Consider the following 27,644-nt stretch of genomic DNA (forward strand, 5'->3'; position numbering starts at 1 on the left):
AGACTTTTGATCCCATGGCCAAGGGGGAGGCATAATCATAATAGCCAGCCCGGCTTTATGGCATATATTAACCTAAATTATACAGTTTTCAGTTGAAGGCATCACTTCTAATGTAGACACCAAGTGACAACTATGGATAGAATACAAGAAAGTAAAGTAATAAAATCAGTCCTCATATTGGGACTTTTCAAACATGGTAATCTATTTAGAAAGCCTCTAGAGATATGGATCTTACTGAGATTGAGAAAAAAACTCTAACCAACCAACCAACCAACCAGGAATGTATCAACAACTAATTCAGAACCAAAGTGATAACATTACAATAGACCATCACGCTGTTTTAGTATGATATGACAAAACATATTAAAGATGTCAGGTGTGATTACAGCTCATTATCTCTACTATTTTTTATATATTTCGTTTCTTCTGGCTTTCTTCCCCCAGCCTTTAGCCCATTAAGTTATTACCTACAGGGCTACCTGAATGCTTGGGCAGCATGTCAACAGACAGTTGACATGCCGCCAGTATTACCATCATTCTAGAAATCCAATTATATATCTCCTCCACAAATAAAATATAAAGACCTTGAAAACCAATAGGAGGCAGCAATGTCTGCATTTTCTAATTAGGATTTTTCCAGTAAGCCTTTGCATGGTTTATAGTGGACTTCCAACCAGGGATGTTTTGGATTTCAAACACAACCTTCAAAGTGATTGAAGGTGAGGTTGATGTGGATATTAGCAAAACATCTAGAAGGACTCATGTTGGGAAGGCTGATATACAAGTATATCAAGCATTTGAAGGGACTTTAAAACCTAAACACTGAAAATAAAAAAAAAGAATATATGATTCATGCTACACTAAGGTCTTCAGCATCCTGCTAAAGATCAACAGTGAATTGTTACCTAACTGATAATTCCAGGAAAAAAATCAATTTGAATATAATCATAAAGGAAAGTTAATCTTGGTGTAATTTACAGGTAGAGTTGTATCTCGGTGGTATAGCAATCTTTTGCATTAAGATGGTTCCAGATTAGACCCCTTGCATTTCTGGTTAAAATATCAATTATCAAGTTTTGAAAAATACCTGTGATTGCACCTTTAGAATTTTAGCAGAAGATTTCTATGGTCTGTTTCTGATTCAAGCCACAAAATAAACAACCGACCGCATAGACATATTTTTAAAATAGTTTTATTTCTGCCTTTAAAATATACATTATCAGTTTGAAAATCTCAAAACAAAACAAACCCACCCACCCCCCAAAAAACCCCCAAAACAAAATACACCATCACCAAAACATTTTAGTTGTAGATTAACAGTCTTGAGTTAGTGTGGGAACAGCTAAATGAGTCAATTCAAGTTCTCCAACAAAATACTGCCAGAGGTGAAGGGCTAAGGAGCCAGATTGCACAAGGACAGTAAATTCCCTTGATAAATTATACTATTCATTTATAATAATAATTTAAAAATATTTCGTTTCTTCTGGCTTTCTTCCCCCATTCTTTAGCCCATGAAGTTATTACCTCCAGGGCTACCTGAGTGCTTGGGCGGCATGTCAACAGCACTTCAAAGGTCACTTATAGAAGGGGTTAAATGGGTACCCATAACCTCTGCAGGGCTTTAAATTATCCATTTTTGGCCCTTAAACCACATCCAACTTTTTTTTTAAAAAAATGTAAAAAGTCCAAAAATTTAGATCCCACCAACTTGAAGGGCTGTGAGGGCCAAAAGAGGGATGGTAGCAACCCTGAGCTGAATTTTATGGGTCCCCACTTTAGCTCAATGTATCTAAAGAGAGAAGGAAAAAAATATTTAGATTATCGTTATCAGCTATACTTATGTCAGCTTCAGAATGTTTTATGTAGCCAAACACAGAAAGGAGAACTGGATCTGGATTTAACATATTGTAAACCGAAACTCGAATCGATTCCATTGACCCAATTAGCTCATGAGAACTATTTCATTTCAACTAGATAAGATTCAACCAATACTGGTTTAAATAAAAGGTCACCAAGCTGCCCTACCTCCATCAGTAACCAAATTAAAAGAATACCGGACTGGAACAGAAAAAAATAGCGACCTTTGTCCCTTCCATGTAGTGCAGAGAAAATTCAAGGAATTCACAAGCTAAATCAAGAGAATGAATGAGGAAGTAAGTAAATATCAGCTGAAGAATTCAGACCACTAAGTATTATGTAAGCTAAAGGAATAATATCTTTAGCACCAGTTTATTAGCAAAAAATACTGTGTTACATCTCACTAATACAATGCAGTAGCTAGCAGCTTAACTAAAGGAATGGTCCATTAGTAAGAATTTAAACACGACCATATCCAAAAGGTCAGGTATGACCAGATTGCTGTATTTGAAAAGAAAGGCCGTAATATTCTCTAACAGAAAATTACCAAAATCTCATTCAAACAAATTACTGGCAAAAACAATTAAGCGAAGTAGCCAAGAAGTTTCTCTGGTTGCATGAATAGCAGGGCAGGTTAATGAATTCAAATATGGAAGTTTGATTCTTTAATGAAAAATTCTTAACACTATGAAATTAGTCCCTCCCCTCAAATGCGCAAATAACACACAAAAACAGCCAGAAAGTAAGAACAAAATACTGAATACAAGTAGGAAACCAAAAAGGGGGAAAGGGAATAAAAGACCTTGGGTAAGGCCTTGGAAAGGCACTAGTGTCAATTTGGACCCCGTATTGGGATGCCCATCCTCATCAGCCGTCTCCAAGGGGGCAAACAAGAAGTATCTAATTTTCTGCCAAGAAGAATCAACAAGAGGCAAGCTGGCTGTATGGTTTAGTCTTGGATTAATGGGATTTTTTCCCCCTCAGCTAGTGAAATAATTTTATGGACCAGGCATAAGATGACTCAAGATCAAGAAGCTGAGATCTCTCTTCTACAGTATGTACCACCCCATCCCACAACACTTTTCTGTTCACTCAAAAATGGAGAATTAAGTATATATTAACAGTTGAAGACTTGAAGCAGCATTCCTCAATTTGGCATCCCCCTGACCCCACCCCAGAAGTGTTGAAACCACACAGCCCTATACAGTCACACTTGCTGGGAATTTTAGCCCCTACACATCTAAAGAATAAGAGTGAGGAAGACTAATCCAAAGGAAAACATAGATAATATACTATCACCAAATCATGATCCAGAGTAGCCAAGTGATAGCTAAACAGACAGCTACCACAGACTCAGCTCATTATGGCAAACAATCTAGCTCAGAGGTCTCCAACCTTGGCAACTTTAAGACTTGTGGACTTCAACTCCCAAAATCCCTCAGCCAGCAAAGCTGGCTGAGGAATTCTGGGAGTTGAAGTCCACAAGTCTTAAAGTTGCCAAGGTTGGAGACCCCTGAGCTAGCTCAAGTTGGGAGACTATGGCAGGGAGTCTGAGGTCTAGTTTGGCAGACAACCCCAACTTCCAGAATATGGAGCCCCATTCCCCATATGCAACATGCAAAGAAACAGTAGAGGTGATTCCTGTGCCTCATCTGCATTGTTGACCTATGCATATAGCCACAGGAAAGCTTGGAGAGACAAACATGAACTCAACCAAAATGTTACAGAATTCACCAAATAGCTTACAGAACTGAGGATGTTCATTCACAGAAGGCTTCTCACTTCTTTACTCATCTTCTTCACCTGATGGCTTGGTGGGAGATAGAGGCAAGAAAATAGGGACTAAATATTCCTACCTCATGCAACAAGCCGAAAAAGTAGAAATATAGGCTTCAGGTGTCTCAGGACTTAATTTGAATCAATTGGAACTGATCAGTAAGTGTGAAGGCAGAATTTTTGAAGAAAAGAAATGAAGTCAGGTGGAACCCCTCACCAAGCGTTTTGAGGAAGGAGACATGGAGGGAAGATAGAAAGCGTGCCTTTGTTTCAACTGCTCCATTGTTCTTTACCTTAAGAGGGAAGGTCTGTAAGGTAATTAACACCAGATTCATACAGTTAAGAGTGCTTGTGTAGATCTAAAATTGTGCTGGTTTTCCAATCATATATATTATTATAATTGGACTCAGTGTAACTATTTTCTAGATCTTGGCCTTCAAGACAAGGAGAACAGGTTGAAGAAGGCAGGCACAGAGAGCACAATTCTATCTCTTATCCACACCTGAGGAGTGCTTGAGCAGTCAACATCAGCACAAAGAGTTGCCAGCATACATCCAAGTGTATCCTGGTGCTAGAGAAGAGCTCTCTTCCCCCTTTCCCGTGTTATTAAAAAGACAGTAAATACTTAAACATTGCCTAGAATTCCTGGCCAAAATAACATGATGGCAATCCCTTGAGTCTCAGGGCTTGAAGGGCAACCCTGGGAAGAGAATGCAACAATCAACCTGGGTAGCCAAGACAATTCTTCTCCATTCTCAAGTAAGTAAGTTGCCTTGCTCCTGAGCCTGGGTTAAGCTGTCCTTCCGATGTAAATGATGAACCCCCATTCTCTTGGGGCTGCGATGTGGGCGCCCAGGAGGTGGCTTGCTCTTGCCATCCTTGCTCTGCTCAGAAACCCCCTCCTGGCTGTTCACCCTGCTTTCCTGGAGCAGCAATTCCTGTTCTTCAGCTGGGCTCCCAGATGAGTAGTCTATGTAATCTTTGGACTTCTCTGGTGAAGAAGTGACAGGCTCTGCCATTGCCTCAGTACCAGACCCTTGCAGCAATTTGCAGCTTTCGTCCTGGGAGAAATCTGTGCTGTAGTCAGAAGAGAAGTGGTTCCGGTGACTTCGAAACTCTGTGCTGTCGATGTCCACGCTTGAGTCTCTGCTTACAGTCCAGCTGTAGCTCTGCACAGATTCTTCACCATCTGAGTAGGCGGAAGCTACTCGACCTAACTCTTGCATGGAGCGGCTGAAACGTTTCTGAAGCTCCTGTGCTGTGTCACGGCTAAATGCAGTACGGTTTACTAGCACCTGCTCTGTGGTAGGAGGAGCCTTATCCACAAACATCCGCTGCCAGTTAGCTAGTAAATCCTCCTCGGAGCTGGCGGAACTGGCAAATGTGCTGGGAACCTGTGGGGGGCTGCTGAAAGGGCTGCTTTGAGATGATCCAGGAACCCGGTTCAACTTGGGGGAAGGTTGGTAGGAGCAGCTGGAGGCAGAGCGTTGACCTGAGGCTGGGCTGCTAGGAAGGGGGCGCTGCCTGTCACAGTTCTCATCCTCCCCCTGGACTAAACTCAACGAGATAGCTTGGCGGGTAGCATAAGTACAATTGGGCAGTGGACTGTTCTTTGGAATCCGCACCTTGTCCTCAGAAAACTCAATGACTTTGCGCCCTGGATACATGGGGTGGGGAGGGGGAGGGGTGGGATATGGGCTTAATTTCTCAAAAGTAGGCACCTCCTTTGGCAGGCTCTCCAAGCAGTTCTGTGGTTTGCAGCTCCCATTTTGCTGTCTAGATCCCTCCTTCCCCTTGCTTTCTGCTTGCCCCGAACTCACACAAGTTTCAGGAAGGGTGCCACTCATATCTACATGCACAAAAACATCTTCAGCCATACAGCAACTTCCACTGCTGGATTTGGCTGAGTTCAGCACCAATGATTCTGGCTTCTCCAACACTCTAGCAATGACTGAGGTGGGCACAGCATCAGAGGGAGCCAAGGTGTGCAGTTCCTCCTGGCCAGGGCCTACAGAATCCTGAGTGTTTTGCAAGTGCTTGTTGACCATATCTTGCAGCTCGGATGGAAGCTAATAAGTAAAAGACAAGAGTAGTCTGGAATTAAAATAGCATATAGGAAACACGGTAAATGGGATGGACAGATACACCAAGGTGTCTGTAGAGGTTTCTGCAAAACCCATCTAAACTGCTTGTTCTAACTCAATGTAACTGAAGAGCTTTTCAAATAGGTAATACCTACATTCAAAATACTTCTTTTTCTATCCCAGAATCAAGGGAAATATTGTGCTTCCAATATACGTTTAGAACAAATAGAAATATTTGTAATATCTTGCAGTCCTTGCTCCAGTTAGGCCAACACAATACTATTGATCGGTGGGAAAAAAGTTGATTGCCATACTGAACTGAATGACCAATTCCCTCCTTGCCCTCGTTATAAGCTACGTTTATTACACAAATAGATTCCGTGCAGAACAACTTGCAGAACATCCTAGAGCTGAGCTTTTAGCAGAACATGGTCCTTCCTTGCTCTCTAAAATGCCTTCCTGCAGGACTCCGCTCTTATTCATTTCCCAATAAATACTGCAGCAATTCCTGTAAACCATGAAAAGAGGAATGACAGGGAACATGAAAGCCAGCACCCATGGCAAAGATTGAATAGGATGAATGCAGAGGTGATGTAGTCTTTGTCCCTGGCCAAATGCCCTGTGATGGGACAGATATGTTAGGACTGCGAAGACAAGCATTGAGCTAACATAAATATCCAGCAGTAGAAATGTGTAAACACTCATACCTGAATACATGTACCAGGCTTGCAAATATAAATGAACCCCCTCCCCCCTTTTAAAAGTAATATATGGTAGAGGACAGGAGGAACTTTGTCCACGGGGTCGCAATGGGTCAGACACAATTTCACAACTAATAAAAAAAAATTTTTTTGGGACTATAAAACGCTCTAGATCAGTGGTTCTCAACCTGTGGGTCGCGACCCCGTTGGGGGTCGAATGACAATTTGCCAGGGGTCACCTAAGACCATCGGAAATATGGGAAGTATACTTGCAAGTCGAAGAATTGAGCTCCAATGGTTGACTCCACAAGCCAGCTGCAGGCTCTTCAAATCGCTAGCCGAATTCAGCTTCAGGCACGATGAATTAAAAAAGAGAGAAATCTTTGCTCTGATGTCTCCCTCTCAAGCCAGCTGCAATCACTCCCAATCACTAGCCTAATCTGGCTTCAGGCGCGATAAACTTAACAGGGGAGGAGTCTCCGCTTTAATGCCTCTATCCTCAAGGCAATCGCAAGCAGTTCAGATCGTTAGCCAATACGGTTTCAGGCGCGATAAATTCAAAAAAACTGTTTGCCGCTTCCCCCCCCTTCTGCGGCTGCTGAGGCGCGCTGAGATCACTGCCTAAAAAAAATAATTTTACGGTTGGGGTCACCACATTGTGGGGAATTGTATTAAAGGGGTTGCAGCACAATAAAGGTTGAGAACCACTGCTCTAGATATTTAAATTTCCTAGTCTAACTAGCTTCCTTGTTTTCTGTCCTGCTACTAAATTACCTCTTCACTTTAGTTTGTTAAAAATCCCTGTAGTAAACAGATTCTGTAGTAAACAGATTCTGTAGTAAACAGATTCCTGTATTGGAGTAGTAATTCTCTTATAAGAACTCATTGTGCCGAGGACTCATATAGAAAAGAGGAAAGTTAGGATTAAGCAGGAGGCTTGGAATTCATGAAACTCTTTTCAGGAACCTACTGAATTCAAAGCCAATGAGGCAATGAAAGTGAGAAACATGAACAAGATGACTGGCATTAACTGTTTGTTTTCCCCTTTAGGAAACAGAAATCCCAGAAAAATAAGGACAGGCAGTTCAACCCAGGCCATTAAAGTCACCAGTCCTCAAACCCCTCCAGGTTTTTACTTACATCGGCAAATTTGTGGTTCCGAAAATGAGATTTGTTGCACTTCAGGAGCTGCACTGCTAAATTACAGTCTAGCCGGTATCGCTCCTGTCAAGACAACACATCGTAATTGAAGAGACATAGCTTGAAATGGTCCACAACCATGTGATGTCCCAGGAAAAAGTACAAAAGTATTTCGCAATGATGAAAACAAAATAACTGAGAACTTGCAACAGTTTACGGCAGGACTGTCAAACTCGCGTTGTCACGGCATTGTCACCTGACGTACTGGGACTTTTTCCCCCTTTGCTAAATCGGGAGGGGGCAGGGCCAGCACATGACACAACTGGCCTGCGAGTTTGACACCCCAAGTGGGAAGGCCCCTATTCCTAATTTTGTACATTTTAAAAACACCCAATTGGGAAAGGATGTTCTAAATAAAACACAGATTAAGTATCCCAATTTTCACAATCCATCTCCTTGAAAAAGTATATATGTGTCAATATGTTGCTTGGATAGGAATTGGGCTCCCTTATACAATCCCATGGTTTTTTTTTTAGAATGGTCTTTATTGATCTTCAGCAGGCTGTCATCTGCTGCTCTTCACAGAATTTTAAAAACTAATATACTTAAGTAAGGATAAGCCTATTAATTATTACACAAGATCAATGTTCTGAAAAAAACTTACATTAAGCTCTTCCAGTTTATTGATAGTTGTTTTGGCATCCAGAAGCTTATTAGTGAGCTCCACAATTTCCCAATCAAGAGTTTTCCGATCCATTTCAGCTTTTTTAATCTAGAGGATAGCAATATACAGGTGATGAGTCACATTAGTCAACAATTGGCAGTCTTCATCCTTGCCTTTTTCTCTTCCATATCCTACCCAACTCCAAAAGTCAAACTCCTTTTCTTCATTTAGCAAAAAAGAGGCTTAAGTAACCCATATAATTATTTTTGTGTGTCTTAGGAAGGGAATGATTTAGGAACACAAACTATGTTTGAGTGTTTCTTGACTTCTTCATACCTGTTTGCAAAAACACCATACAAACATGAAGAATGCCTTTTAAATCAGGAATTGGTAAATCTGAGCTTCTGCTATGTGCTCCAATTCATATCATTTTAAGCTGGCATTATCTATTGTCAGGCATTATAAGAATTATAAGAATTGAAATCCAAAAGCAAGCAAGATCAGACTTTAGTAATTTTGGATTGAATATACACATTTGAGCAGGGGAGAATTTATGCTTGGGGAAACTGTGAAAAGCTGTTTGTGTGTATTTATCTAAGGAAAAGATAAAAGGAGCACATAAAATATCCAAAGCAACTGTACTTATTATATCTTCTACTCATGTTTTCCACAACTCTACATATATCCAGGTTTTCTGTAACAATCATTTACGGTAATTGTCGGGCAGAGGAATAGTAACTTATTTGGCTTCGTCTGAATCTCACCGTTACACATGGCCTTTAATTTCATAATAATAATGTTAATTAACAAAAATCTCAATTTTCAAGTTTTAGTCTAGACATGGTGGGAGAATGGTAGGAGAAAATTTTGAAAGCAAGCAGATATTGTACTCTTTAAAAAACATAGCAAATCAATATCTAGAGCTTATCATTAGAAAGCAAAAGTTCCTGCACCATGAGATTTAAAATTCTACTCTCCTACACTTACCTAGCACTGCAGGCTAGTATATATATATTCTTTATAATAAAAGTGATGTGACCCACCAAAAATGAAATCCATCTTGGAATGAATTCAAACAAAAATGCATACTCTGAGCAAGGTGCATAGGACAAGTGCAATAAATAACAATGATTGAGGGGTTATTTATTTATTTATTTCTATTCCATCTTTATTATATTTATAAATAAGTCAAGGTGGCAAACATACCTAATACCTAATATTTCTTCTTCCTCCTATCTTCCCACAACAACCACCCTATGAGGTAGATTGGGTTGAGAGAGGTTGACTAGCCCAAAATCATGTATGCTGGCTTTCATGCTTAAAGCGGGATTAGAACTCGCAATCTCCTGATTTCTAACCTGGTGCCTGAATCACTAGACAAAACTAGATAGTGTTTTTTTAAGCAGGTAATTCAGAGACTGTCTGAGAGGCAAAAAGTAATGTTTAAATGCATGCCATTTTGATAAGAAATAGACTTAAACTGACTTGCACATCCTAACTATTTCTTGAGTCTCCAAGACCGTCCTTTTATTCCAACTTCTTCAAATAAGTGTACAACAGCCTTTAAATACCGGTACTACCGGTAAGTATAGGGTCTTTCAATGGGTGAGCAACCTTCCAGCAGCTGAGACCCACCCTTTGGAGCAAAATGAAGGCAATGGGTACATTGATGATGCAAGTAGTTGGGGCCGAGATCTTGCCCAAGTTTGAGGAATGAATGTTGAGATCTGTCTATTACTTTAAGCCTACTTTACTGCTCACGCTATATGTGTTTCCAGCCTCAGTGGCAATCCCACCCAGCAAAGCACTCATAGTAAAGGAGTATGATCAGGATGGGATTCAGGGATCAGGAAAATACACAACTTGTGCTTTCCACTTTGTCCACCTATGCTTTCCATGAAAATTGATTCTCAGAGTATTCATTTTGTATTTAAAGTAATACCTTATTGTTCTAAAGCCCACAGAGAAAAATTTTTGTTTCTTTTTCCTGCACAGTTATACAACTTGTGATATAAAGTGAGCAGGATCAGAAGCTTTCTGATATTTCACATGTTCACCCCATTTATTTTATTTTCAAATTTATTTGCCACCCATCTCTCAGTTCAGATGACAGATAATATAACTTTCATACTAACACCAAGATTACTGGCACCTTTGTGTCAGCAGCTGCTTCAGCAAAACATTTCATTTAATTTGAAAAACGCGAACTTGTTCCCACTCCGTTCTGTCTTGTGAAGCATGGGTGCTGATATTGGATTTAAATGATAATGATTTAATACTGTATTTGTACTACAATGAGAATTTTGGTATGGTGATTGAAGCTTCTGAGAACTGTACTACCCAACTCCTAGTTCTGCAATGATAAGAAAAAGCACTGTATTTCATGTCAGTTTGTGGATTAATTTTTTGGGTAGACAAATGGCATCCTCCACCCCTCCCCCAAAAAACAACAACCCTATGACATCCCATAAAATAGGATGGAGCAAATCATGCTAGGAAAGGATCGGCTATTTCATTCAAACCCAAGTTGCAGGCTGATTCAGATTCTGGATCCCATCAAAGACAGTGCAAGTGGGGCTGAGTAATGCATGGAGAACAATGAAACTGGAAAGGCTGAAACATGTGAAGAGGAAAAGAAAAACACACAAACGAAAAGACGCAACTGCAAAAATCCAGTTTTGACTGAGAGAGGCCTGAGAGGTGAGCACACCCAGCATGTGCCAGCAGCAGCGTAGGAAGGAAAGAAACAGAGACAGAGAGAGAGAGAGAAAGAGAGAGAGGAGAGAAAAAAAGCCATGAGTGTTATGAATGCACATAATATACAAATGTTGGCTCCACTCTGATACCCCACAATTCATGATAAAACCGTCCCACCCAGATTCTGCAATAAGCAGCATATAATGACTCTAAGACTCTTTTAAAGAACTGTGAGGCAAAACTACAAATAGCTGCGTTGCAGAAGAACCCAAAACACTGTTGCACAAAACACAAGACTTAGAAGCAATGCCCATTTTCATCAACTCTACACTGAAATTCTATTTCAAATCTTGATTCTTTGCATGTTGATATTACTATACAGTACTGGTACCCTTTAAAAACTTTAAAACAGTTAGCCCTGCCCATTCTACTCATTATAGGGCCATACAATCACTTACCAGGGCATGCAGCTTCTCCTCCAAATCCTGATTTGTTCTTTGTGAAGCTGTGTAACTATTTTGCAATCTAAGATATAGAAGAGTACCCATGTTACTGAATAGGCACAAAAGGTTCCCTGGGGTGAAAACCAGATATGACATATTATACAATGGACTGTGATATTGTGTTTACGGATGCCTTAAACTCTGCCATGTTTGGGTATTTCATCTCCTTCTGCATTAATCTGCAGGAAGCTTGAGAAAGGGGGTACAAAATTGAGGGGTGGGTGTGAGAATGTAGGTGGGGGGGAGAACAAGCTTGATAAGGGGAAATGATCAAAATTCACTCCAGCGAAAGATCAGAAATGTTGAAGGCTATGATAAAGCTTTCAGAGAAATCTCCCAATTCTGTATGGTAGAATACAGTTATCAGTAAAGGTCAATGGTGAAATTCAATTTTTTTACTGCCGGTTCTGTGGGTGTGGCTTGGTGGGCGTGGCGGGGGAAGGATATTGCAAAATCTCCATTCCCACCCCACTCTGGGGCCAGCCAGAGGTGGTATTTGCTAGTTCTCAGAACTACTCAAAATTTCTGCTACCGGTTTTCCAGAACCTGTCAGAACCTGCTGGATTTCACCCCTGGTATAAAGGTTAATCTCTGCCTCTCTCTTCATCATCTCATCTTCCTCCCACCTATGAAGCAGTTATATTAATGACTGCACATGTCAACCTCTGTCTATAATGCTTGCTTGCTATCGGTTGCCATTGTAACGGGAGGAAGGAGGTTTTGCTGATATTTGGGGGTGGCGAAGTGAGCTGGTGGAGGGAGGAAACTTCTCACAGTCTTCAAGCAGCTGTGGAAGGAGCTGATAGCTGTCAAGGTCAACCGTTCTGGCATACCAGATAGATGGGAGCCGTCTGAAGAAGAACCCCACATGATACCTTGGGGAGATGTGGATTGGACACTCAACCTGGGTCCTTGGGGGGAAGAGTTTTGGGATTGCTTTCAATATCTAATTTTCACACCTATTGCCTTAGACCTGGCTTTTCTTTCATTGCATTCAGTTCGTACTCAGTAAAAGTACCTTTCTCTACAAACATGGAGTTGGGTTTTTCTTGAGTTTTGAATGGAGGCACATCTGACATTAAGCAACGTCTAAGGAATTTGTCTCATTGCCCCAGTTTCTAAGCTGGTGGTCCATGATTTATCTGTGTTTTCTAAGACCTAGACTCTCAACTTGGTTTAAACTACTGTATCCAGGCCTAGTTATATTTAATAAACTATAAATATTGATAGGCAATGAGAAAGGACCCCTTCCCTCTGTAGCAGTAAAGCATCACTCATGTCAACAACTTTCCTAGGTGTAACAAAGCCCTAGATTAGTATTTCTCAACACTGGCAGTTTGAAGATGTGTGGACTTCACTCCTAAAATTCTGGTTGGGGAATTCTGGGAGTTGAAGTTCACACACCTTCAAGTTGCCAAGGTTGAGGTACAGTGACCTAGATGATGGAAATAAAATGTGATATATCTCAACAGGTATCACTTATTTCAAGATTCAGTGCCAATTAAGACAATGTAGCCATCATCTTGGGGAGTCATGGGGAGACATTTGGATTGGGCACATGTCTTTCACAATATTCAGTAACACTCATTTCCTTCTCTTTTTCCGGCTCCCTATGACTGTCTTCAGTTATTAACCAAAGTATTAAAAAGTCTGACCGAATAATCTCTATGTAGTAATTACAATATAGCTCTGTAAATCTACTTACATAACACTAAGCTAGCCAATAGCAAGCTAATTGATAAAGGGGAAAAAAATCCATCTTTTTAAGTAGTGTCTGCACACCTCAGGACACACATTTCATATAGAACAATTTCCCTGTACATAATAATAATAATAATAATAATGATAATATCAGAGTTGGAAGGGACCATGGAGGTCTTCTAGTCCAACCCCCTGCCCAGGCAGAAAACCCTACACCATTTCAGACAAACGGCTATCCAACATTTTCTTAAAAATTTCCAGTGTTGGAGCATGTACAACTTCTGCAGGCAAATTGTTCCGCTGATTAATTGTTCTAACTGTCAGGAAATTTCTCTTTAGTTCTAAGTTGCTTCTCTCCTTGATTAGTTTCCACCCATTGCTTCCTGTTCTACCCTAAGGTGCTTCCTGTTCTACCCTAAGGTGCTTTGAAGAATAGTTTGACTCCCTCTACTTTGTGGAAGCCCCTGAGATATTGGAACACTGCTATCATGTCTCCCCTAGTCCTTCTTTTCATTAAACTAGGCATACCGAGTTCCTGCAACCGTTCTTCATATGTTTTAGCCTCCAGTCCCCTAATCATTTTCGTTGCTCTTCTCTGCACTCTTTCTAGAGTCTCAACATCCTTTTTACATCGTGGCGACCAAAACTGAATGCAATATTCCAAGATAGATCAATATTCTCTTGTAGATCAATATTAATGATCTACAAGAGAATATATACTTTGGCTTTCCAGATGTTATCAAACAACTACTATGAAGAATAGCAGCCAGGAGCTATTAGGAGTTGTAAATGAACAACCTGGAAAGCCAAAGGTGTCCCTGACTTCATTTGCAATATTTCTATAAATGGCAGAGTATGGTAAAATATATTGCAGAATAAGCTAAACGCTACCAACTAAGAAACTGGACTGCTTTTCTCTCCTCTCCTCCTCCCCACCTGATGTTCTAAAAGTCACATACCTACGGAATTTGTCTTTAAATTTTTCTAGTTCTTCTCGATTTTGGCCCAATTCCATCTCCAGGTAGTCTTGCCCAGACTCCAACTCCCTCTCCATTGCTTCCATTTTGTTCGTGACATAGGCCAGACGTCGACGCAGCTCCTCATTGTCATGCTGCAACAACCTAAGGTAAAAAAAATCAGCATTTCCAATTAAACTACAGGGAACTTTGCTGCCGATATAGCAATGTGACTCTGAACAAAGTTCAATTTCATTCCTGGACTCTGGAAAGATGAAACAAGATAAATGCATAAAACATAGCTTCAATTGTCACCTAATTTAGCTGCAAAGTGAACAAATGAGCTTTATAAACTGAAAATTTGCTTAGAACAATTGGCTAATTATAACCCAAACACATAGACACCCAAATCACCGTCACTTTCTGCACAATATCCACAAGTTCTGTGGACAGAAAACTGATAGCTTCAAATTCAAATTTTCCTGTACAGGATTCTCAAAAACCATCATCTGATAAGCCAGGAAAGGAATCACAGAATCATGGAAGTGAAAAGCTCAAAGATCTTGTCCAATCATCTGCAAAATGCATGAAAAACAATTAAATTACCCTCAAGCAGCAGCATCCTCTTAAAAATCTAACCAGGGATAGAAAACCCACAACCTCCATACGAGAAATATTCCATTGCTGTTCAGATCTTTAAAAAGTTTATCCTTTTATTTAAGCAAATTTCAAGAGGCTGAAACTTGTAACCATTATTTTTGGTTTCCATTTCTGTGACTATAGAAAATAGTACCTGATTATCTTATCTATACTACCTTTTTAATATCTCACTTCAGTCTTTTTTCTTTCTGGTTGAACATCCAAGGTTCCTTCAGTCTGTGCTTTAGTCTTTCTATCATCTTTGTCACCCTCCACTGAACCTGTTCTAAATTATCAATCAATCAATCAGAATAAAGCTGGAAGGGACCTTGGAGGTCTTCTAGTCCAACCCCCCACTCAAGCAAGAGATCCTATACCATTTCACAAAGGTGGCTGTCCAGTCTTTTCTAAAACCTCCAGTGATGAAGCCCCTGCAACTTTCTAGAAATGTGGTCCCAAAATTATATATGTGGACTCACCAGTGTGTAATAGAGGGGAATAAGGGCTTTACATATCTTTGATACAATGTTCTTCTAACAATTATCTCACGCTAACTTATGTTAGCTTATTGACAATGAATACACACAGATCATTCTCCATTATGGCACTTTCAAGCCAAGAATACTCATCTTTTAGGTGTGCCATGTATTTTTCCTCCCTAAATATAACAACTTACATTTTTCCCTTTTGAAGAACAACTTGCTTCTTTTCAGTCCAGCCTTCTAATTTGTTCAAATTAGACTGCAATCTTGTTCTGTCACCTAGGATTTTAGCCAGGTCTTCCAATTTTGGGTCCTCTACAAATTTAGTAAGCGGCTCATCAATCTCGTTATCCAGATTTCTACAAAAATGCCAAATAATACTGGCTGTAAGACAGATTCCAGTAGTTACTGCTTTGTAACATGATGTAGAATTGTTTATGCTGATTGCCTGAGCACAGCTGGCTACCTGCTGTAGAACAATCTTACTGTGGTGCTATCCAAATTATACTTTAATACTTGTCAAGGAGAATGCCATGTGGAATCTTGTCAAAAGCTTTGCTGGAATCGAGGCAGGCTATATCCATAGCATGGATAACTAAAATAATTGACTTGCAAAGGAGATGAGGTCTGTCTCACATGACCTATTTTTATAAAAAGCTTGGCTTAGCAAGCGCAGTGTTTTCTTTAAAATGATTACAAATGCCCTGCTTTACTATCTGACCAAAAATTTCCCAGATACTGATATTAGGCATTAAATCTAAGAAAGTCAGAAGGCAAGTAGTCAGTGGAATACTATATTGACATGTCTGTTATGGTTAAAGATGTAGGGGTGTTTGTGTGTGTGAGAGAGAAAGGGGTGGGGGAGGGAATTCCTAAAATGTTACTTGTGAAATACAAAAGTATATGGTTTTCATTCATTGCTTTTCGAGTCAGATTTTTGTGACTGGTTTTATTTGCTACAGGAGCTCTTTGGGTAGTTTGACTCAGCTTTCCATCCTTCTGAGGTGTTGGTAAAATGAGGACCCATATTGTCGGGGGCAATATGCTGACTCTATAAATCTCTTAGAGAGGGCTGTAAAGCACTAAGGGGTAATATATAAGACTAAGCACTATTGTTATTGCTATTTGGGTAGTGCTGAAGATAGTTTTTTTCAAAATTCCTAGCATGTTATCAGACCAGAAAATACGATGAAAAGGAATTTGGGATAAATTTGGAATCAAAAAGAGCATGCAAGATCAGGTAAATCTAATGCACAGAATGAAGATGCCCACAAGATTGTTTTAAGGAGCAAGCCCATCTGGGCACCAACATCAGCAAATGTGAGCAACTTGCTTTCGTCAGGAAAGGAAAATTCCATGCTTGATCATTTCTCTACTACTCTACAGAGGGTTTAATTCTAAAAAGTAGGCCACCCATCTATGCAAGCAGCTCCTTCTTAGTTTACAGCCTTTAGATTAAGCACAGCAGCCAGATGGGGCTAAATAGCTCAGGTATCCACTGGAAGTTGAAACTCACTCAATAATTTATGTGTTCCCAGGGAAAACAAATAACATTGCAGGAAGGAAAATAACCATCCCATTTTTACCTTGACTTCAAAGTTCATATTAAGAGAACTATCCACTTTTAAGTCTCCAAATAAATTTCTAAACAAAGATTCATATATTGGCTTTGGAAATACTGATGCATAAGGATGATGTTGCCATGTCCATACATTTACATCTATGTAGATATTCTCTCAAAGATTCAATAATTCTTTTAGTGTTGTTCTTCACAGGCTTATCATCTGCAAATATTTTACCCATTCGATTTTCCAAAAACAACAGAAAATAATATTTTAAAGACATATAAATAAATAATCAAACTTAGAATGGATATTGTTCTTAAACTAACCTGTTACAGCAGCACTAAGACGAAGATAACACCGGAGTTTTCATTTAATAATTCTACAGCTGGGTTTCTGTGAAGAGCATCCTTGGCAGTTTAAGCTCAAGTCAGCCCTTATCAGCTCTACAATGATCACTTTTGCCGGACTTAAAAGTTATACATTAGTTCTTTTGAAGCATATTGAAAAGTTAACAGAGGAAAACACAATTCCACAACATCGGGAAATAAGCACAGATAATATAACCTGAAACCAGAAGTACTACAAACAACTATGGAACAAAAAAAGGCCAGGATACTTACTTTATCCTTTCCGCATCTGTCAAGGGCTCCTACAGAAAATAAAAGGAAACAGAGGTTTAATGAAAAGTACAAACTAGTTACCAGAACATCAAACTAAACCATACAAATGCTAAATGGAAAAAAATAAGGACCAGTTTGGATAATGGTTAAAGATATCAAGTCTTGAAACCAGGAGATTATGCATTCTACTCCTGCCTGAACTCAGTTGGCCCAATCACTCTCTCAGCCCTAGGAAACAGGCAATGGCAAACTACATTTGAAATCTTGCCAAGAAAATTACGGGGACTTGTGCAAGCAGACACCAGGGGACAAGACCAACCTGAAAATCAGATTTCTGGGGAAGCCACAAATATTTTTGAGAAACTGCCTATGTTAGGCCACAACTGTGGTTATGAAGGGAGGACAATTTGGATTAAGAACAGAGTATTCTGAACAGATCTCTCAGTCACAAGGCTTATTACACAAATAGTACCTTGGATTTGTTTTATGGCAAATGTATTCTTTCAGTCAAAACACCAGTTGACTTAAGCTTTTCCAGACATTTGTTTATTCCCTTCTATCATCACAAACTATTTGACATTCAAGGTACCAACCACTATGTTTTTTTTGAGATGTTAGCAAAATACTATATTGTGCCATAAATCAATGTTAAATCAATTATTTTAGCAATCCTATCAATAAAAACTTAAGATAAATGATATTGCTATCAAGGACCTAGAACATTCTTTACCGACTCCATTTTACAAAAAGGGTAGTCTCACAACAAACTAAGATATTTTAGGCCAATGAAATATTTTAGATATTTTAGAAATGAAACCATCTAAATTCATCATCTAAATGTTATGGTTTGATAGGAACTTGAATCCAGATATCCTCAATCGGTCAAGTGTCAAAACTTACTATTGCTTAGTATTTCTATTTAATTTTATTTCATAATTATCTTTTGAGGTTTGGGAAGCTTTGAATCAGAAACCCTCAGTGGTTCTTAAATATCGTAGTTTCCAATTGCTCCTTTTGTCTATGGAGATTCTCAGCCATCCAGGTGATGGTTGTCCCAAAGGTGCCTTTTCAAAAAGCAACTGGACTTTCTTTCTTTTTACTTAAAGAAGTTTCACTTCTCATCCAAGAAGCTTCTTCAATTCTGACTGAATGGTGGAGGATATAAATATAAATCCTTCCATCCTCCACCATTCATTCAGAACTGAAGAAGCATCTTGGATGAGAAGTGAAATGTCCTCAAGGAAAACCAAAGTCCAGTTGCTTTTGAAAAAGCACCTTTGGAATAATTGTTCCTTCTCTTCTTGCTCATTGCTACTTTCGGCATATTTGTCATATATATAGTTCAGTTGATGGGTTTCACTTATCTTTGCTACCGGTTCACTCGCGCACACCACTTCTGCACATGCGCATAAGCTTCTGCATATGCACAGAGCATATTTGATGACATCGTGGTGGGCGGGCAGAGCCTCCTACCGCCACTACTACCAGTTCGCCCGAACTGAGGCGAACTGGTAGCAACCCACCACTGATATAGTTGTCAAACAAGCTATTCCACACCTTTTATTCTTTGCTTTCACACAGCATTTGAATCAGAGGGAAAGGTGACTAATCAGATAGCAAGAAAGAGGAAGAGCACACATACAAAACCATGACAACAGAAGAAAAAACATCATTTAGAAGACCCCATATTTTCTTAAATCTGATATCAGAAATTGCAAAATCTTCTATTAAAGCATTTAACTTAAGAATTCTTTTCCTTGGAGAAAGCAATGGAAGATCTCAAGAACAATGCTTAGATGAAAATGTGCATTTATTAGCCTGTATGACCCAGTAAGTAAATTGCAACAGATGCATTTAGTCTTTTAAGCTACCATTTTGCAATCTTGCAATCAGATAACAAACAACAGCAGCAGGATTTATTGCGTTACTATTCAAATTAATGCACAAATGGTGCTCTAAACTGACCACAGCAATAAAGGTGTGGAAAAAATACCTTGAAGAAACAAACCAAAGCAATCTAAATTTCAATATAAAGGGATATAAATTAACTTAATACTCGAAAGGTTCCCATTTAAGTAAAAGGGCTGAGTTTCCTTATTGCATAATAATCTCTTTCCACAGAAGACAGGGCTAAAAAGCTTTGTATTAAATCCTCAACTGAGGAACAAGGGAGAAGTTCCCTTCCAATGCTTATTGCTACAACAGATATGTATGTTAAGTGCAAGATTGGTTACTTATCCCTTCTTTCTAAGCACCTACCTTGCTGATAGTTAAGCTGAAAGAGAGAGAAATTCTAAGTGATATACTACCATTCTCCTGTTTCCAACAGAAGGGAGGAGACGAGCTCTTTTTCTCCTCCAGGTAATCTCACACTAAAATGACATGTGGCCAGGTGGATTGGAAGTGCGTACCAAGTATTCATTTTGGTCCTGCCTTGTATCCTTCCCTCCCACCTGCTGAGATATTTTCTTTGAGGGTAGATGCTGTGCTGCTTAAAAGATACGTTGACAAACTCAATTCCACTGGGTACTGCAACTGATATTGACACAAATCCACCACCTGTTTCTCCATAGACCAAAGCTTCTCGGTGCTGACCTTCCTCACTAGAGCAAGCTTTCTCCTTTGTCTAGATGTCCTGTCCATTTCCTCCGTAGTCTTCCTATGGCAGAATATTATTTCAAGGCCCTCTCGCTTCCATTCTTCTCTCCTCTTAACGAGACGAAGGCTTTCCTTCGGCCCTTCTCGTGTGGAACATTTGGAAACTGTAATCGACTTCTGGATTCTTTCTTCTTCACTATCTTCACCCAAATAGACAGGACTCAGGACTCTGTGGGTGATCTCGTCCAGAAACTTTGAGAACTGGAGCTTCTCTTGTCTTTTTTTGTCTTTTCGTTGAACAAACTCTGAAGAGCTAATATTGTGACATTCTGATGCACGCCTGTCATGACTCTTGATGCAAAATTGAGGGTCATTATACTGTTGTGGTTGGTGGCTTTGGGTCAGGGTTTCTACTGAGTTGGATATTCCCAAGCTTTGAGGCTGCACATTCAGCATCTTTGTCTGCTTCAAGATGCCTTTGAGAGGTAGGTGAGTGGTTGGAATACGGAATTTCCTTGGTGCCAATACCTCAGCAGGTTCTTTGAACATAAGAGAACTTCTACTTTTGAAGGAGCAGATTGGCTTTTGGCCTTCATCTCCAGAAGCCATTAACGTCTCCACACTCTGGCTCATGAATTTACTGAGCCACCTTTGGCTAGGATACTGAGAGTACTTCATACTCTGTTTCTCTACTTTCCAGCTGGGAAGTACGGCAGAAGATAGATTCAGGTTTAGCTCTGCTTGGCATCCTGCTACTTTCTTGTCACTACTTGACTCCAAAGACAAGGAAGGAAAGTTAACATTGCAAACCTCATCATACCCATCCACCTGCTGTTTAAGGTTATCTGTCCTGATACAGCTGAACCCCTTCTGCAGATACACCAGATCCTTAAGTGCCTTGATTTCAGTTACCTGATTCTGCTCTGCCAAAATCACACCATCATATTCATCACACAGAATGGGCAGCTCATGATGAATCTCACGATGTTGCGGTGGAGCCTTACGGTAAGGCTTCTTGGAAGGTACTGTGCTTGTCATTGTCCTTCTTGCTTGATTTTCACCACAGGTCACCTGCCAACAGCAGAAATTACAAAAAAAAGAGTCATAGATGCTCCCAAAAACCAAGTCTGTTTTCACGAGACAATCAAAAATCTGCTGACTCACAATAGCCATATAATCCCAGAACAGAGGAAAGAAGCAGGCCAGAGTGTGGGAATAGTAACTGCAGTATAAAGAAAGAGCAGAAGAAAAAACACAGCGGTGTCAGCCCAGCTAGTGGGAGCAAAAGCAGGTTCATCCTCTCACTGTGTGTGATACACACACACACACACACACACACATATGGCATGTGTCCAGATTATATATAGCATATGAGAACAAACCTTGGAGCAAAATATTGATTGGGCTCTTTAGGAAAAGCCAAAAACGTTACAGGCAACAGTGACAAACTAGACAGGAGCTATTGATCTAATACTGTCAGAGCCAACAATGACAACAGAGAATAAACCGCAGATATGAAGTATAAGACAAGCTGGAATAATTGTGTGCTTGAATTAATTAAAGGCAAATTATATTTGAATGAGAGAAGGACACAAACAGCCCAAAGAAATATTTGCTGTTAATGCTTCCTCAAAAGCCAAGGGCAAAGCCAAAGACAGATCCTAAATGAAAAAAGCAAGCATTTCTAAAACTGAACTTGGCTATTCATACAATAGACATCAGAGTAGTGACCAACAACTATAATAAAAATAGTCCTGCATCCATAAAATGCACTAAAAATAAGTGTTGATTAGAGTTCTACGGAGGAATTATTGAGTCTGTCATCTGCACCTCCATAACTGTCTGGTTTGGCTCTGCAACCAAACAAGACAAACACAGAATTTAACGGATAATTAGAACTGCAGAAAAAACAATTGCTATGAACCTGCCTTCCATTGAGGATCTGTATACTGCATGAGTCAAAAAGAGGGCTGTGAAAATATCTACAGACCCCTCATATATCGAACATAAATTGTTTCAACTTCTACCCTCAAAAAGATGCTATAGGGCACTGCACTCCAAAACAACTAGACACAAGACTGTTATTTCCTGAATGCCATCACTCTGCTTAACAACTAATTCCCACAACACTGTCAAATAATTTACTAAGACTGTATTACTATTCTTCTTCTCTTCCTTACTAGTATCTATCTCTTCCCACTTATTACCCGAAAACAAGGCCCTGTCTTATATTTTTTGAACCCTGAAATAAGGGCTTGGCTTTATTATCGGGGAGTCTTTATTATTTTGGGGGTGCAAGAGCCAGCGAGTGTGGCCACCTCATGGCTGCTACTCGTCAGCTGTTCACTGGGGCAACCAAAGATGGAAATCTCCCCGGCGTTCTTGGCACTCGCCCGCCTCCCATCCATCCATCCATCCATCCATCCATCCATCCATCCATCCCCCTCGCCTGCAAACTCCTGCCCTACTTTGGCTGAAGAGGTTGTAAAAAAATGCTTTTAAAAGCCTCTGATGATCAGGCAACTCAGCTGGGATCGCCAGAGGAGCCTTTTAAAAGCATTTTTTCTACAACCTCTTTGGCCGAAGAGGTTGTTAAAAAAATGCTTTTAAAAGCCTCTGATGATCCCAGCTGAGCCATGTGATCATCAGAGGCTTTTTTTTTTAACTTTTAAAAGCATTTTTTTCGGCTGAAGAAAAAATGCTTTTAAAAGTAAAAAAAACCCCTCTGATGATCACGCGGCTCAGCTGGGCATGAGGGGGGGGCAGGGATTTTTGCTACCGGTTCTCTGAAACACCCACCGCCATCGCTACCAGATCAGGCAATCCAGTCCCAACCGGGAACATTTCACCCCGATTTAAAGGGTAAATAGTATGCTATTGTGTGTACTATCATCATCCAGGTTCAATACAGAATTGTCTATCGACAACAACTGCAAGCAGAACTCACTTATTTCAGTTCATACTAAGGTAGAAATTAATAGCACAAATGTGATTAATAAGATTGACATACCTATCTTGTAAAAACAATGCAAAGCATTGTAAGAAACTGACAAGGAATGCTCATAGCAAAGATCAGTAAGGTCAGAAGAAGCTAGAAAAAAAAAACCAAATATAGTAAATCAGACAACACTTTGCAGAAAGGAGCTTATCTCCTTTGCAAGCAAGCAGTTTCTTGTCTATTTCCTCCTGTACAAGGAATGCATGTCCTTGAGCCAACAATGCAATAAGATCTAGTACTCATAAGGGGCTTTGCAATCCTCAAGAACTAGCATGTTGCAATGCTTGGTTAAAGCAGACCAAGAGGTAAAGGAGGATATGGGGAGGAAATTTCACTCTATGTAGCACCCAGACTCTTCCAAATTAAACAGAAACGTGAATGAAGCCGTATTATTTCTTCTGTCCCTGATTCAATAAATATCCTACTATATAAATCAAGGTATGCTACTATATATTAGAAACAATATTTTACTGTAACCATATAACCATAGGAAAACTGGACTTAGTAGCAACCTCTGAGAGGAAACTAGTAAGCTGATGATCCATAAAAATTCCAGAAGAATGCAAAATCTTTGGGCTATTTCTCCCATCTTTTAATCCCACTATCTAAAAAACAAACATTTCATTTTATTCACCAGTTGTTAGAAATTTCATAGAATTAAAATGGTTATAAGTTCACACTTTAAAGTATCATTGAGAAAACTTGTCTCACACCTTTCATTTTTCTAAAATTTAGCAACAATTTGCATTATGGGAGTCACAAAAGTGATAACCCCTGGTATCTGAATCTTGTCTTGAGAAAGCCTTTCTCTGTCAATATTTTGCATAGTAGGAAGGATCCTGGTTCAGTAATAAGATCACATACGTTTAGTCTATGATGCACTCACCAGTTTAAAGGATCAGCCGCCCATGATAGGAAATACAGTACTGGAATAGCTGAAATTAGTACAGACAATACTGGAGACCTCTGAGTTAGCCAACAAATACTCTGATCTAGCATAACATAGCTTCTTTGGTTCATCTCCCACATATCAGGAACAACATGAAGCCTCCTTGAAGAAATAGTTGAAATGGAATCTTATGTAGAGAGGTGCAGTCCTCAGGCTACATGAGACTTATAGGCAATGCTCACAGCTATGTAATGGATATACTGAAATACCTACCAATCTGGGTTCTGATCTGAAGTCTGAAAAAGGCACTCAATCCAAGGATCTAAGAGTTGGGAGGGGGGAAAAAGACAACCAGCTTATGATGAATACCTCCTCTACCTCAAATGCTTCAGCTTGAGGAACCTGCAACTTCTGTCATTTTAAAGCACTCCCAACACTGAAGTTGCAGAAAAACCTTCTGATCTAAAGTACTTTATCCATAATTGGGAATATTCTTTGATCCAAATAGGACTCTAGGGGCTCTTTCAGTTTGCAAACGTTACTGTTTGTTACAAGTGGAAGATAAGGAAATATCTTAAAAAATTAAGCTGTGATTGAGACCAAATTATATCCAGTCATGAATATGACCAGTGGAAAATAAGCTTTTACATCCACAAGACGAAAAAGGAAAATTCTATTCTGAGATGCCTAAGTAAAATTTCATTTACAAACTTTTTTATTTATTTGGGGGGGGGTGTGTTATACAGTGTTCAAGCATTTTATTGTATAAAATATGGACCAAGTTTTAAAGGCTGGTTTCCCATCAAAGACCACTTGTGATGCCATTTTCTGTTTTTTTAAAAAATGAGGTTCTGAGGTACAATCCTCCCAGATTCCATGCTGAATATCTGAAGGCCTAGAAAGCAATTCGCACAAATAGTAGTTTAGAACTGCCATACTTTGTATTATAAAAAATGTTATTTAACATTTGCTCCAAATTTAAATATTGTTAATTTGCAAATGACACTGAAAAGATTAACTAGAAAGATCTAAAGCTTCAAAATTAATAGAACAGGAAGTCAGCAAGGCTTATATTAGGCTAGAAAGCTGCTGAAACAAGTCTTATAGATGCCCTGCTATTGGCCTTGCCCCAACAAGTTTGTTGGCCCCTTTCCTTACTACAGTGTTTTCTTTGGGCCTCAATGAGTACAGAATAAACAATCTTACAATAGCACAGCTGGGGAGAAAGCAGCTCAAAAAAGGACTCGCTATGTTTTGCAATTCCATACAAGTAAAGAAAAACTTTCTGAATATCTTTTTTTTTAAATGAAACAAGATATCTAACTTATGTATGAGGAGGAAAGCAAGTATAAGACCTGTCCTGGTTAATTCCTTCTCTAAATCTCCATTTATATCTGCCAGGATTTTTTGTACTCCATGCTGTGAATAGCCCCCAAGATTAATAGAATATAAATTATTCCTAATTATTTATTAGCACATTTTAAAAACACTGTGAAAAGCCATTTTATGATGATGATGGTGATTAAATCCTTGATTTATTATGGAAATGTCTGGAAACAAAGTAAATGCAACTGGTAGAGAAATCCCAAGCGAAAGCCAATGTGTTGAAGTTTATTATCAAACCTGTGCTCCACAAGATGATTTCCACTAGTATATTATTTATCACCATTATCTCTGCACTGCCCAGTGGGGCCTCTTCTAATAGTTGGTGGTTTTCCCAGCCTACCTACCATAGGGAAACAAGTAAACCTCCACTAAAGTTTCTTTTAAATATATACTAAAATAGGTTGATAGTAGGGCTAGTTGTATGGTTTTTATTGTACAAATAACAAAATGATTGGTCAATTAATGCATTTGGCATGGTATTTGGTTTTTCTTTTAACTTTAAATTTAATGCAATGGTTTTAATCCTACTTAAATTGTTTCTAGAAGAAAAGAAATACAATCTTGGCTATTCTGTTATCATATCGTGCAAGGTACCTTTACTAAATTTCATTCTTATCATTTAAACTAAGCAAAATATCAACACATAGCACCATTTTCACATTCTGCTAATTTAAATCAGATTGCTGAAGGACTACCTTATATTCTATAGTATGTAGAAGACAGGCAATTTATTTCACTGAGAAGTGATCTTTATTTTCTTTTAAATAAAGTGTATTTGTTTGCTTATCGTTTGTTCAGTATCTGCCAATCAAAATGCTGCCGATTAATTTTACACTCAGCAGAGATGTACCAAAAAGGCATCCCTGGTATAAATCCTATATATGTCAACTGTCTTATTAAACTAGAAAAAAAATAGTCTTGTTGAACTAAAATGGAAATGACTTTATAAGGCAAAGAGAATAATCACAAATTATATATAAAGGTCATGTCAGGATTTATCATATAATTTTTGCAAAAAGAACATTAAATACAATTTACTTTTGTAGTCAAAAGAAAATGTTTGTATTCTTGTTAGTACTGTACGCTTTCAAAGCTTTTGATTACTTAAGCTGGTGTTATTGCTATAAAAAGCTACGTTCTGAAAATCCTTTATGAGTGTACTTAATTCAAATATAAGCAGATCAAAAGCCATTGTTTAGGGAAATAACATGACATCAAAAAGTTTAGTCTGTTTAGGGGAATAAAGAAAGGGATTATATTCCTTCCAACTGAATCACTAGCTAGTTTAATAAAAGCAGCAGTCAAAATAAAAAGAAATAAGATAAAAAATAATCAACACAAAAACAAATTAACCATACATACAGGGTTCTGACGGATGCCCTAATAAATTGCTTTTCATATTTAAGGCTTTTAACCTCTCTAATTTTTTGAAAAATTATTTATTAAATTTATGCTACCCCTCTATCAGTAAATCTGAGAGCTGTTGGATGTTGGATACTTCCACGAGTAATTAGGTTTATATAAAAACCCAGAAAACTCAGGATATTTTAAATTAAATACTTGGCTGGAGAAACAGGAAAAAGTTAAAAATTTTGTTCCATTACACAGTTTAGACTTTTTAATCTTAAACATTTTAGATGTATTGATTTAAAAATAAATCCAAAATGCAGAAACATATTATCATTTAGTTCAAAGAATTAAAATAGTAAGAAACTAGGGAGGGCAATTAAGTCACTACTTCTTGATTAGACACTGTGCTCTAAATCATCACCTGTTTCTTATTTCAAATGCTGTCAAACACCCTAATTTAATAAAATGGAAAAAATCAAAAACTGTAGCCACAATAATAAAAAAAAATCTAGATTTAGAAAAATAAAAAGTAAAGTGACATTTATTTATTTATTTATTTATTCGATTTCTATACCGCCCTTCTCCCGAAGGACTCAGGGCGGTGTACAGGCAAAAATAAAACAGACAGTGCAATATACAATTTAAAATACAGTTAAAAAACTTATTATAAAATTGGCCTGAAAAGTAAAAATATGCAAGAAGCTAAAAAACCCCTTTAAAATTAATTAATAAAAGTTTAAAAATTTGATAAAATTCAATTTAAGCCAGCCCCGCGCGGATAAAAAGATGTGTCTTCAGTTCGCGACGAAATGTCTGAAGGTCAGGTATTTGACGTAAACCCGGGGGAAGTTCGTTCCAGAGTGCGGGAGCCCCCACAGAGAAGGACCTTCCCCTGGGGGCCGCCAGCCGACATTAATATTAAGCTATTAAGAGTAAGGAATTCAAAATCTCTAATTTGAGACTAGCTTCTTACAAAACAATTTGTTTCTATTAAATAAATAGGTCGTAATTCACAGTCCACTTTATATGGCTTTTCCA

The 27,644-nt window shown here is 38.8% G+C and overlaps 1 protein-coding gene across 17 annotated transcripts in view; it reads right to left on the bottom strand.

Annotated features, from left to right (window-relative positions):
• Window positions 1-2,092: 2,092 nt before the first annotated feature.
• LOC131188558 (tight junction-associated protein 1-like) overlaps window positions 2,093-27,644 on the bottom strand; it is a 63,438-nt gene continuing 37,886 nt past the window's right edge. For 5 of the 17 annotated variants that reach the window (XM_058163947.1, XM_058163892.1, XM_058163933.1 and 2 more), the window contains 12 exons: window positions 24,144-24,192; window positions 23,868-24,032; window positions 22,994-23,074; window positions 20,896-21,054; window positions 17,386-17,414; window positions 15,395-15,559; window positions 14,083-14,244; window positions 11,378-11,444; window positions 10,886-10,915; window positions 8,223-8,330; window positions 7,559-7,642; window positions 2,093-5,702 (listed from right to left, as the gene is read on the bottom strand). In XM_058163947.1, the coding sequence (XP_058019930.1) occupies window positions 4,389-5,702; window positions 7,559-7,642; window positions 8,223-8,330; window positions 10,886-10,915; window positions 11,378-11,444; window positions 14,083-14,244; window positions 15,395-15,559; window positions 17,386-17,414; window positions 20,896-21,021 (2,085 nt within the window). In that variant the 5' untranslated portion in view covers window positions 21,022-21,054; window positions 22,994-23,074; window positions 23,868-24,032; window positions 24,144-24,192 and the 3' untranslated portion in view covers window positions 2,093-4,388. The remainder of the gene's footprint in view (window positions 5,703-7,558; window positions 7,643-8,222; window positions 8,331-10,885; window positions 10,916-11,377; window positions 11,445-14,082; window positions 14,245-15,394; window positions 15,560-17,385; window positions 17,415-20,895; window positions 21,055-22,993; window positions 23,075-23,867; window positions 24,033-24,143; window positions 24,193-27,644) is intronic. The other 12 variants (XM_058163973.1, XM_058163883.1, XM_058163964.1 and 9 more) reach the window with 8 other exon arrangements.

Source organism: Ahaetulla prasina, chromosome 1 (assembly GCF_028640845.1).
Source record: "Ahaetulla prasina isolate Xishuangbanna chromosome 1, ASM2864084v1, whole genome shotgun sequence".
Lineage (NCBI taxonomy): Eukaryota > Metazoa > Chordata > Lepidosauria > Squamata > Colubridae > Ahaetulla > Ahaetulla prasina.